Source organism: Hibiscus syriacus, unplaced genomic scaffold (genome assembly GCF_006381635.1).
Source record: "Hibiscus syriacus cultivar Baekdansim isolate YM2019G1 unplaced genomic scaffold, ASM638163v2 tig00111758_pilon, whole genome shotgun sequence".
In the NCBI taxonomy this organism is placed as follows: Eukaryota; Viridiplantae; Streptophyta; class Magnoliopsida; order Malvales; family Malvaceae; genus Hibiscus; species Hibiscus syriacus.
The window spans coordinates 1,338,017-1,352,116 of NW_024063170.1; the positions used below are offsets into that span (position 1 = coordinate 1,338,017).

General features: G+C 36.1%; 1 protein-coding gene and 1 pseudogene across 1 annotated transcript; both read right to left on the reverse strand.

Annotated features, from left to right (window-relative positions):
* Positions 1-2,409, reverse strand: LOC120169341 (vegetative cell wall protein gp1-like). The gene is made up of 4 exons (XM_039177505.1): positions 2,385-2,409; positions 816-929; positions 238-734; positions 1-156 (listed from the first exon to the last, which is right to left on the reverse strand). The coding sequence occupies exons 1-4, from the start codon at positions 2,407-2,409 to the stop codon at positions 1-3; spliced, it is 792 nt and encodes a 263-aa protein (XP_039033436.1).
* A 4,324-nt stretch (positions 2,410-6,733) lies between these two features.
* Positions 6,734-14,100, reverse strand: LOC120169342 (annotated as a pseudogene).

A 14,100-nucleotide genomic window follows, 5' to 3' on the forward strand; every position in this document is an offset into this window, starting at 1 on the left:
TTACAGTGGATTAACCGGCAAATCTGTGGGTAGCACTGGCAGCATGAACAACAACAAAGCGACTACACCGTACCGAACACAGGTCCCCGGAATGTTCAGGACCCGACGTCTCAGATCATGAACTGAGCGGTGCTTGGCCTTATCGGGAAGCGAACACTAACGAAGTTTCAAACGTAAAATCTCCTTAACAATCATCCTGCCCACCTTTATCTCCATTCAGCTAAGCCCAAAACTTACCATCACACTTCTCCAATTTCTCTCTTGTGCAAAGGATGGTAAATGTTCTTCAATAGGGAATGATGGCGGAGCTGTATTTCGGGTTATCGCGGATGGAGGAGATGGTGCTAACACCACTGGAAAACTTGGAGCCAAGGTTGGTAAATTTTCTTCAATAGGAAATGGTGGCGGAGCTGTATTTTGGGTTCGCGCGGATTGAGGAGATGGTGGCAACACCACTGGAATACTAGGAGCCAACAATGGTAAATGTTCTTCAATAGGGAATGGTGGTGGAGCTGTATTTTGGGCTCGCACTGATGGAGGAGATGGTGGCAACACCACTGGAATTCTTGGAGCCAACAATGGTAAATTTTCTTCAATAGGGAATGGTGGCGGAGCTGTATTTTGAGGCGTCGGTTCCATTGAATTAATTGGCGATGAGGAATGTGCATCCCCTTCGGTCGTTTCAGGCACCGAGACTGGCATTAGTGGTGGCAAAGCAGGAGGAGAATGTAAATCTGATTATGGATTGTCAAGAAAGAAACTTCAATAAAAAGTCTCGAGAACAAGAACATTTGGTACCGCAAAATGGAAGTTACCATTCGACTGAGGTGGCATGCTTGGCGCAAAGCTTCTTTGTTTAACAGCACCAGGTATTCCTTCTGTAGGCGAAAAACTCGAAAACTCCGCCGGAGATGGGGATGCATTGTACCCTGAAACAAGCGAAAAAAGATGAATATATTCGGCGTATTTTCAACCAAGTGAACACCAATTTGAATTTCAACATGCAACAATTGGTTTATACTTATTACAGAAATCATGAGTGAGGATTGTAATCATAAGATCAAATTGCATTTCATCCTCTGGTTTTGGGTTTTTCCATTTAATTTTATTAATTAAATTTTCATTAAATATTTAGTAAAACACCGGTCAAAGAGGCGGTCAACCATCCAGGTAAGCAGCTAACGGTCCACGTGTGATTTCCGTGACGTTTCTTAACGGCTGTTAACGGCGAGTGACCGATTTGTCATAAACGATAACATTAGTGATCGATTTGTAACTTTTGAAACATTAATGGTTAAAACAAAACTTACGCAAACATCAGTAACCATTGACGTAGTTTACCTTTTTTTTGATAAAATGTTGGAAATTTCGGTGCTTTTAGTAAATCATGCTTCGATATTAGTGAGTTAACTTTAAATTAGTTGGGTTACTAATTATTTAGTTAATGATTTGTTCTAATTTACATTAGTTATAACACCATAATTATCCATTTAAGATTTGTTTAATCATTAATTTTGATATACACTCCTTATAATCGTAGCCATAGTTGAAAATTGTAAGTTTTATACCAGTAATAGTAATAGTATATTAAGAATTTGAAAAATCATATTTTTCATTTAGTTTCTTTTAAAAAATTAACGTGATTATAAAGTAATATTTATTTTAAACACTCTCAATCATTTTGTTTAATGCATAGCTTCTTTTGAGTTGTTTGGAGCTACGCAAGGATGGATCGAGGGGGCGAGAGGGGCAGTCGCCCACATGAAAATCTAAAATTACCATATTTTTCTATGTATTTCTTATTGAAAATCTGTTTCGTCTCCTAGAATTTTAGTTCGCCCCCGAAATTTTAGTTCATCCCCTTGAGTTTAAGTTTGTCATCTAACATAAAATCGTGCATCTCTCCCCCACTACAACAAAATTGATCTATAGCGGCATATATAGTGGCGTTTTGAATGTAAACGCCACTAAATTTATAGATATCGCGGCGTTTTTAGGCAAAACGCCACAAAATGGTAAACATTAACGACACTTGTACAAAAATGTTGCTACAGGCTCACACTGTAGTGGTGTTTTTCAACAAACGCCCCTACGGAACCATATTATAGTGGCATTTTTAGACAAACGTCGTTAAAAACTCATAGGTTAGTGGCATTTTTTGACAAACACTGCAACATACTCATATTTTAGTGGCAATTATTAAATAAACGCCGCTATTTATCCGGACATTAGTGGTATTTTTGCTAACAAACGTCGTTATTAGTCCCCGAACCTTTATTCATTTTCTATTTTCTCCTTTACATGTTTTGAGGGCTTCACTCCCGGTCTCCGCTATTTTTCTCCTTTACACATTTCTAATCCCTAACCCATCACAACTACCGTACCGCAACCACCAGCAGAAGCTACCATCGTCGTCGTCGCACTCTTCCCACCAACCACCAGGTGTGCCTTTCTTCTTCGTCGCACACTTCTTTTTTAGGGCGTTTATGTGTTTTTGATACGCGAAAACTTTGGGTGTTTCTCTATTTTTCATAAGCAACCACCAGGCATTTTCTTTTGGGCCTTGTTGGGTGGAGAAGAAGATGATGAAATGAATGAATTGGGGAATCCGTGAACTTTGTTTCTTTTGTTTTGCTTTCACTTGATCCATAGATTGATAATTTTGTATGCATTCACTTTAGCTTGCAAATATCATAACATGGAATCTTCGCCTTGGAATCATCATTGCATTGAAACTCGAAAGCTCATACTTGTTTAACTGTTGGTTGTCTAAAAAAGCAAAAAGACATGCTTTTGATTAAAATTGTTTTTTCTTTTATGTTGTGGTAAATGATAACACTTGTAGAAGTATTTGTTTCTACATTTTCTAGGTAAAAAAATCCATCATTTTGATTTTCCCCAAATTTTAGTTACCTAATATTGATTCAAATTGGTGACTGCAATGACAATATAAATTTGTGATTTTCCTACTGTGCGTCTCCATCAGCGCCAACCACCATCACGCAGCCACCACCACCAGCAAAGCATAACGTCGTAGTTGCTAGTCTCCATCGCCATTCATCATTCTACCAGGTAACACACTCTACTTCTTTTCCTCTTTATCCATACATATAATTTTGAGTTTTTTTCTGTTGTTATGGTCTATCTTCTGAATTGTATGAATGATTTTGTCATATGTCTAATATTTGTGTGCATTTTTGAAGTAAACTTGATATGTACATGCATCATGATTCTGATTTTGAATCATGAAAGCATGGTATACTTATTATGTTGCATTTGGAAGAATTTTGAAGGTCGTATCTGTGTGTCAAACACAAGTGTTGGAAATAGGGTACCTTGATAAAAATAAAGTGTTGAATCAACATAAGTAATAACCATCTTTTTGTGTGATTGGTTTTTATTGTTTTTAGTTAACATAGGAAACCAAGTTTTAATATTTGTTTTTAGTTAACTAATGGAGTTGATTTTATGAAGTTTAAGTTAGATATAGTTTACACCCTATTAGTTTCTATTTGAGATGACAACTTGTTTCTGTCATCAACATATTCCAATTTACCAAGGAAGGGTTTACATTTGGAACCTGTATGTATGATGATCAACCATATAAATTGCAACTTGATGTGAACTGTAACTTCAGCATGTATGTTCGAGTTTTGTAGACTTGCATCAAGTTGTTTCATAAAATGGAAGGTCAATTTAAACATATTAAAGCAAGCGTTAGGAAAGAAATGGAGACACCACAAGAGTTTCTTAAAAAAGAAATATTTTAAGAACAATCTCAGCCTTTAAGGAAAGCTACAAAATGTCCCACTTGGAATGTTCATATATCAATGGGAAGATACAGTCAGGTTTTGGAGTTCAAAGAAAGGAGAGGTATGACACACTTTAAAAATAATATTATCACTATATTATTGACTTTATAAGTCATGTGGAGTTCAAACTGTAGGACCGAGAGCACGTTGGTATTGCTAACAGACAACGACAAAAGTTTACTCACACTACTGGATCGAAGAGCTTTGCTCGTGTAGCTCATGAACATGTATTCTTTTTTTAATTATGATTATTCATATAGTCATTTTAAGTTGGTAGCATATAATAATTAACATTTTTTCTATTATTCATTACTTTTTTATAAGTATTAATTTATATTCTACATTGTAGGAAATCACGTTTAGCAATAGAGTTGGACGAATAAAGCTCTTCGAAATGACACATACAAAAAAAGATGGTTCTCATATGGCTCTTAAAGCTACAAAAATTATGGTATATTTACTGGACATAAAATTTGCATTATGTTATATTTATAGTATAACATTTTTATTTTAAATAATTTTTGAATTTGTTCTAAATTCTTAATTGATTATCAAGAAAAATTGAGTGATAAAAGGGTAGAGTATGAAGCTATGGCTTCATCCCATGCTTCTATTGATGCGGACGAGATTGAAAATCAAGTTATTGCTGAAGTTTTCGGTCATGAAAGATATGGTCAAGTTCGTTGTCAGAGATCATTCGTTACTCCAACCAAATATTTTAGATCCAACTCGTCTTAGTACATGCCATCACACAATCGGTATTCTCAACAAGAAGTTAATAAATTAAAACAACAGTTGAGTCAAGTTGTTGGAAAAATTGCTCAAATAAAAGCCGAAGCTGAAGCGAGAGAAGTAGATAGAGAAGAGAGAGAAGCATCATTTCAGAAAAAATATGAAGAACTTCAAAATCAAATTGAAGCTATGAAGCAGATGATGCAACATAATCAAACGAAGAATTCATCATCCTAGGTGTTTTCTTAGGTTAATGCTTTGTTTATGTTATTTAAAAATGTTGAACTACATTATATTTAACTTGGATGTTTGTAAACTTTGATTTATTTATGTTTTTATGTATTATTACTTAATTCGAATCCTAATTAAATTTAAGATGATTATTGGATATTGTTATTGGTTAAATTTGGGTAATACAAAATAGGAAGAAGATATGTTGAAAATTAGTTTCGATTAGCGGCGTTTTAGGGGCAAAACACCACTAACAGAGTGCATATTTGGCGGCATTTTTAGGAAAACAAAATGCCGCTAAATGGCCAACCTATTGCGACGTTTGTGACTAAAAACGCCATTAAATAGCGAACCTATTGCGGGAAAACTCCTATAAATATCAAACCTATTACAGCGTTTGTGCCCAAAAATATCGCTATGGGCGAACCTGTTACGGCGTTTGTATACTAAATTGTCATATATAACCTGACCTTTAGCGGCGTTTTAGTATACAAACGCCACTAATAGTTGTGACGTTTGTATTAGCGACGATTTTTACGGCGTTTTTTTGCGCCAGTAATATTTTTAGCGGTGCTTTTAAATGTCACTATAGGACAAAAAATGCCGCTATAAACCAATTCTAGTGACCGGAGCTATGAATGTGTGCCAAAAAGAATCGATTACTATCAAGTGTAGGTAAAAAATGGCTGAAGCTGGACTTGAAAAAGGTTTGTAAAATTGAAAGCTTGTTTTCCAAGTGGTGCCCTCATAGATTTTAAGAATGATTTTGACAAAATTTGGGGACTGTTAGGAATAGAAAGTTTGGTATAATTTGATTTGACACGTTTTTCATATTCCTCGACAATCTTTGATAATTTGGATAGTCTGAACAGGTTGCCTATAAAGAATATGCTTGATTCTTTTAGTGTTCAAGTTGAGTAGAGTTGTGGATTATTTGTTCTTTGAGTGCTCGTATTTGAAGGAGGTATGGGCCAAGGTTCTAGAGGCTTGAAATCCACTGAGGAGGGTTGGAGGCTGGACTTTTGAGCTTGAGTGGGAGATCAAAAGACTCGAGGATAAGTTTCTTCCGAGTCTTGTTGAAGATTGCGTGAAATTCTGCCATTTACCTTGTTTGGAGAGAGAGAAATAAAAGGATTTTTTAAAGGAAGCATTGTTTAGTGCATGAGCTTATTAAGTAGACGTGAGAGGTGGTTCGAGGGCGGTTGGTAGATAAAAATGTAATAATTTTAGCTCTATTAATAGCAGACTGCTTAGAATGGAATTTGTAGGATGGTAATTTTATCTGAATCTTATGGGTTTCGATATGATCAGGTCAAATTTTTTAAAAAAGTTTGGGTTCGGGTCGGGTTCAGGTGGAGGGTGAAAAAAATCCGACCTGAAGATAATAATGTAACTTCCTTAAAAAATTTATTATTTTTGAAATTAAATCCTTATTTTTTATCAAGTCAGGATGAGTTGGGTCGGATGTATACTCTGAAATCGGGCCGGGTCGGATGTATACTCTAAAATCGGGTCGGGTCGGAGTCAGATGGATGATATAAAATTTTTTAGTCCAATCGGGTGGAGGATATAAAATTTTTTAGTCGAGTTCAGGTGGATACCTATTTTCGGATCGAGTTGGGTGGACCCAAAACCCAACCCTAACTCGACCCATTACCATCCCTAAGAATTTGAGTTAGCTACTGTTCTGACTTGAGTTGTATTGCGAATTTTGTGTTATTGTAGCAAATTGGCTACTCTCGGATAAATAAGTTTTTTACATTTATCCAAAAAAAAGAAAAACATAAAATATATTTCTTAATAATTAACCAGGCATAGCAAGATATTTTAACAGTGGACTAAGCAATAATTTAATAAGACCTAATTTTCTCTCTTGTATTCAAATATAAAACATACTGAATATGTACATCCAGATATGAATACAATGAAATAACTTTTTAAATACTTGAAACTTCAACTCAACTGATTGTCATCTCGTCAGCAAAGCATTTTTGGCTCCAAATTCTATCACCCAACAATAGGGTTGAATGATTATGATCGATTTTATTTTCAATGATATCTTTAGCTCTCATAAAGTATGTTGATTTGTCGAACAAAGAAGCCTTGCCCACATCCTATCTGTGATCACAACTTTATTTTGTTTTTCGATAATTCGCTGCAAATAAAATCATTCAAAAAATCAATTAAACTTTAATCTTAGTAGAAATATTGTTTATTTTTTTGCATCCATTAACGTATATATAAGACTATCCCTTTGTTTTAGTACTATAAGTAGCAATAATGCAAGATTCTTAATGATTAATTATTTTGGAGAATATAATGACTAATTTCATTGTATCCTATTTCTTAAATAATGTTATGTTTCATGAAAAAAAATTAATTTTTGAATAATTTTATCTTGATATATATATATATATTAATCATTTAAACAAAATACAATACTAAATAAAAATTTTGAATAATGAATTATAAATAAATACGTGCATAAAATATGATTGCTGAGATATAAATACTACCTTTTTAAAATTTATTATAAATGTTACTTAAATTTTGATATGATTGTTGAGATATATATACCGATACACTTTATGTTCAATCTTATTTTTTTTTTTTTTTTGCATACAATAATAGGAGGTTTATAAAGTCAAATTTCGCAACTCTGTATTCCGATATATATCATTGGATATAGATGTATTTGACACACTATGTTTAATTTCATTTAGTTTTTGTATATATTTGGAGGAGTTTTATCCATCGAATAAATTAATACAAAAAAGGTAAACTACATTTAGTATTTAAATTATCAATTTTAATTTATTTTAGTACTTAAATTTTCATTTTTTAAAAAAATCATATCTCATGTTTAGTTTTTATTTCATTTTAGTACTTCGTCGTTAAAATTTTAACGCATTTAGTAACTAAACTATCAATTTTTGTTTGTGGATAATTTGCATTTTTATTACCCAAGAAAAGCAGAAAAAACTGCTACATCAAACAAGAGGCACCCAACAAAAACTCGAGCACCCTAAACAACCCCCAAACATCACAAAGAGAAACAGAATGGATTCTATTTACATGCCTACCAAGGACCTGAATCCAAACAAGTTCCTTCAATGAATCAAGAACCTCAGCCCACTCCTATTAACCCCATCAAACACCCTTCGATTCCTATCCATCCAGGTAAGATAAATGGTACCATTCCAAGCAAGCTTCAAAATATAAACCAACATAATTTCCCCCTTAAACCTATGCAGGACCCACTGTAATTCCCCATCCCAACTAGAAACGATTCTTAAAACCCTACATAAATCCAGAGCAGCACTCCACAAATCCCTAGAGAAAACACACCCAAATAACATTTAGTCCCTAGACTCATCAACAACCCCACAGAGATGGCAGACATAAACATTTGAATCAATGATGCCCATTCGAGCCATCCTATCCCAGGTAGCAAGCCTATCAATAACAACAAGCCAAATAATAATAGACTGCCTAGACATATGGTCAGGAAACCAAATTAGCCTATGCCAAGGTACCCTTTCTCCTTTAACTCTAATCTCCTCCTAAACTAAATTGGTCCTACCCAAATTCAGACCATCATGTCTAGCAAAGAAGGCAATAACTTCCCCTCTCAATTGGAATAGCTTTCTAAGGCTCCAGCTCATACTGCTCTTACATTCCATCTGCCAGAAGCTAACACCCTTAAGGACATATTCCTTAACCCACACTACCCACAAGGAGCCATTGCCAGCTAATATATTCCTAATAAGAATGAACATGTTAGCTTTATTCCAACAGTAGATGTCTTACACCCCAAGACCCCCTTAAGCTCTCAGGCAACAAACTTTCTTCCAACTCACCTTAGCCCCAACAGCAAGAGAGTCTCTGCCATTCCAAAAAAAAAACTAGTTTAAATCTGCTCAACCTTCTTTAAAACAAATTTAGATAAAATCAATTGACGACACCAAAAATTAGCAATACCAAAACGGACAGAATTGATTAGCTGCAACCTCCCTGCATAGCTGAGACATCGATAAGACCAACTATTTAACCTAGCCCTCATCTTTTCTAACATGGGAAAACAATCTTTCTCAGATAACCTCTTAGTAACTAGAGGTATCCCCAAATACCTTACAGGAAGTTGACCAATCCTAAAACCAAAAGCCACCCCAATAGACTCCATATTATCCCAGCCAAACCCTGAAGCAAATAATTCACTCTTAGAGAAATTAAGTCTCAAACCATACATACTATAAAAGTTCTCCAAAACAATCTGAACACCCACAACAAATTCCAAAGAACCTTTATAGAAGATGAACAAGTCATCAGTAAAACAGAGGTGTGTCATGTCTATTCTCTTACACTTAGGATGGTAGTGGAATATACCTTCAGCAGCAACTAAGTTTAATAGATAAGACAACATATCATAGTAAGAACAAACAGATAAGGGGAGAAGGGATCCCCCTACCTTACACCCCTACCACCTTTAAAATAACCCACCAAGATGCCATTGAAGGCAATAGAGAACCTAACAATAGTTAAGCAAACCTTAACCCATCCTCTAAACCTTTCAGGTAAGCCAATAACTTCCAAAACAACAATGACAAAATCCCATGACAAACTATCAAAATCCTTCTGAAGATCCACCTTCAGAGCACATCTGGGGGAGAGAGTCTTCCTATCATAGCCTCTCACTTATTTTTGGGCCTATAAGATATTGTCCACAATATTTATGCCTTTAACAAATGCAGGTTGACTATGAGAAATTAAACTAGGTAGAAACACATTGATCCTGTCAATCAGGATTCTAGTAATGGCTTTATAGACTATTGAACAACATGAAATAGGCCTAAAGTCCTTAACTAAGCAAGGGTTAGGGACCTTAGGAACAAGAACTAAGGAAGTGGCATTGAAAGCATGCAATAAAATGGAAGAGCTAAAAAAGAATTTAACAACAGCCACAAAATCCTTACCAACAATAGCCCAACATTTTTTAAAGAAACAATATGTGTAAACATCAAGACTATGACTCTTGTCATCCCCTTGAGAAAAAATGGCATGCCTCACCTCTTCATCGGTGACATCCCTTTCTAAAACCTTAACCCCATTAAAAGGGATGGAACACTTAAACACCTCCTGTAACATGCCAATATTGCAGCCCACAACACCAAGGTCAAGAGCCCCTATGAGCTTAGTATATTAAGCAATTATCTCAGCAGACATTGATTCAAAACTATTCAGTCTCTCCCCACTATCAGACTCTAAGACCCTAATAGTGTTTCTCTTCATCTTGGTAGCCACAATATAATGAGAAAAACTTGGTACACTGATCCTCATCCCTAAGCCACTAGATCTTAGACCTTTGCCTACAAAATAATTCTCAAGCTTTCTAAGGCCCCATAACTCCTGTTGTAACTCTTTTTCCCTCACAACATTAGCATTTCCAGTTAGGTTACACATCTACTGTTATCCCAACAATCCCCTTTTTACCCTCCTTGTTAGAAATATTAGCATATTGCTCCTTGTTAAAGGTCTTAAGAGGACCCTTTAACCTTTTCAGCTTGTGGAACAAGACCTTTATAGGGTTTCCTTGCACAAAGATGTCCTAAGACTCTGTCACAATGTCAACAAAACTATCATGGAGGACCCAAAAGTTAAAAAAATGAAAGGCTTGAGTCTTTAAGTAGGGACCTCCTTAGACAGCCAAGCAACCACAAGACATTGATCAAAATCCCTAGGTGCTTGAAACTCAACATAAGACTTAGGGAAAGCCAAAAACAAATGAACATTAACCAACACCATGTCCAACTTGTGAGCAATAAATCCCTCCAGCTACTTATTAGATCAGGTATAAAGAGGGCCATAATGAGGATGATCATTAACCCCTATATCCTATAAACAAAACCTACAATCTTGCATATCAGAATAGAGAGCCCTAAAACCAGAAAAATCAAAACTTTCAGCAGGGGACACAATGGCATTAAGATCACCACTTAGCAACCAAGGAGAAGAATTACAAACTGAAATAATCTCCCTTAAATAATCCAAATAAGTCTAGTCTCTCTACCATCATTGCTACCATAAATTACAGTAACAAAACAAGCAGTCCCATTAAAACTACTCGACAGAGTAACTGCCTGGCCAGTAATCCACTTGATAGAAACATCAACACCATTCCTCCATGCAACCCAAATTATTCTATTGGCAACTCAATCATAGTTAGAACATATATCCCATTCCACAAAGCTTTCAAACACACTAGGAGCTTTACTTTACCAAACCCTAGTCTTATAGATGCACACTATATCTAAACCTGATTTGTACAACCTCTGAATAATGCTACCACACTTCAGATGGTTGTTCAACCCCCTCACATTCCAAAATCCCACAATAATGATTTAGTCAAGGTGGGACCACACAACCCGGTTGTACATCAGTAGGTACCACTACCCGTTTATCTTTATTAGTAGCATCATTCTTCTTATTATTTAGTTTCTGTAGAAGGTTTGCTACACCAATGGAAGCATCCCTACGCTTCCTACCAAGCAGTTCAAGATAGGCAAAGCATCAATCAAGATTACAAACTTGTTCGCCAAAGAGGGGCCCTTCTTCTGCTTAGCCTTCTTCTACTTAGCCTTCTTCTGCTTAGCCTTCTTCCACGATTGAGTAACAGAAGACTCACCCCTCGTAGATCCCCCAATCACAATAGAAGCACCAGCATTACTCCCAATGGAAGGAACTACAACATCCATACTCTTATCAAGCAATTAACCAAAACACCAGGCTCCATAATAGTCTCCAAACAAGTATCATTATGAGGTTGATCAGCAATAGGGCTTACAACCTCCAAATCATGATCACAACAGGTAGCCTAACCATCAGACACCAAATCAACAGTAAAAATGTCATTATCCACCCAGAGCCTTCTTTAATCTTTCAAACTTTGTTAAACCCCTTACCCACAGGGTAAATTTTATCATAATGGCCAAACACCACACAATGGGAACAAGATAGGGTAAACCAAGGTACATAAACCCCAACCACAGTGATATTACCATCATACAAAAAGACCTCCACAGTCTGACAGAATTACACCAACCTTAATCTCCATACAGACCTTAGAATACTCAAACCTCTACCTAGATGCAGTAATATCATCCATGTATAAGGGGGTGCCAAGCGCGGTAGCAATGTAGCTCAATCCACACTTCGAATATAGCTCTAAAGGGACATTATAACTCTGAACCGATAAAGGAACCCTAGTCCCTAGACAAATCAAAATCTAAACTCTTCAAATTGGGTTCCCATTTACGTAGCAACAATGACTTATTCTGGATATGCCAGGGACCATGCTCCAATACCCAGTCCCTAGCAGTCGCATTAGCAAAGGAGAAGATGTACGAATTGGCCCTTCCCCCACATAATCCCAACTAATCACTGCTAAGCACCAAAATTAAGATGTTTACCAATAAATTAACCCACCAATGAGAACTTTCATTCACGAACCCCCTCTTTGAAGACCTCATATGGAGGTTTAACAATGACTGATCCTGCTGAATCCTAAGAAGACAGAAAAAACTATAGGGTGTGGTCATCACCAACGACGAATAACTTCTTCCAGTCAGGGGCACCCACCGTCGGGGCCGTCATGAAGGAAGACCAGATCCCAGATACCAATGAAGGACGCAACAAACCATGATGAGAAGAAGAAACCACCAAACCCCAAAAAAACTAATTTTTCTTTGGGTGCACGTTAGTCCAGCTAACATACGCCAAAGGAATTAACATGTTAAACTTTAAAAAAATCAAAATTTAACGTTAAATTTTGAACAGGATACTAAAATGAAATAAAAACTAAAATTTAGGTATGTCTTTTAAAAAAATTAAAAGTTTAGGTACTAAAATAAACCAAAACTTATAGGTTAAGTACTAAATGTGTAAATTACCCAAAAAAACTAGAACAACAAAGTTGGGATGAACTCACGTTGAATGGGATGTATGTGTGCCTTCCATTGACAAGATCGCTTCTAAAGCCGGTGTATCCTGCCATCGCTCTATGGACAATATTTTGAGCAAGAATAGTGCAATAAATGTTTTCAGATGCATTGTTTGGAACAGTACGAATCATATACGTTGGATTTGCCTCAAGAAATTTTATGTTTGGTAAAAGAACTATACCAAAACCTCCCATTACTTGTTTTTTCTGCTAATATATATATTTGAGGTTTATGGGTATCTTTCTTTGTTTTGAAAAGTAATCCTGAAAAAAGGGAAAAAGCCAATGAATGAGTTCCAAATTACTACAATACTTAAATTTTGGTATGTTGAGAGTTCCCAAGTTGAATCCATGTGGTGTATGGTCCTTTAATCCTCTGTGATAGCCATAGTCCAACATCTTGGAGAAGTTTGTTTCCAGAAGCATCTGTCATGGATTGAATGCTTTCGGAAAGTAGCTCCTGGCATGCACCTTCTGCAATCACAACAACCATATGGTCATCTTCTTTAAGTCGTTTCTCAATGTATTCAAAAATCCCTCCAGGTCCTTCAAGATAAAAGGGTGACTCTGGGATCAAGGAACAATCCACATCTCGGCTTGCTAGAGTCGCATACATTGCAATAAAACCTACCCATAAGTTGCTCTTAAATTGCATCACGATTTCACAGTTTCAAACATAGGTATTGGGATCTTATAAATATAACAGATTTTAGGAAAACGGAGATGGTAAATTACCACTGTAGCGGCCCATTACCTTCACAAGACCGATACAGTTTTAAGACCACGCCTTCTAATTTCCTATAAAGTTTAAAACATTGTTTTATTAATGAGCACCTCAAATATAATTGGAACTTTATTCGAATAAGATGAAAGAAATCACCTCAAATATAAGAGATGCACCTCTTTGAGTTCCATCTCCTCTAATAATGTAAACCTGAGTTATCACAGATGATCAAACATCAGTTAGGTTGACATTCTTGATCATATAATACTTGGTTTAAAAAAGCGCGCATCCGGTACGCGTGATGCGGCCGTTGCAATGGTCAAAGCACATCAGGTAGCATGATATAGTAGGGGGTACATAATGTGGTCTGATGCGATCCGATGCGGCTGATACAAGCCGATACGTTTAGTAAAACTTTTTTTGGGCTTTTAGTTAGACTAGTTTATGTTTCTAACTTAATTGTTGGAATGGGCTTAAAAAGCCCAAATTTAATTGACCTAAATCTCTAATAAAATGTTACGCCTGGTCGATGCTTTTCCTCCATCGAAGTGTCCTCCAATTTTCCCTCCATCGAGCTTTCCCACCTGCGATTGAAGGTCTTCCAT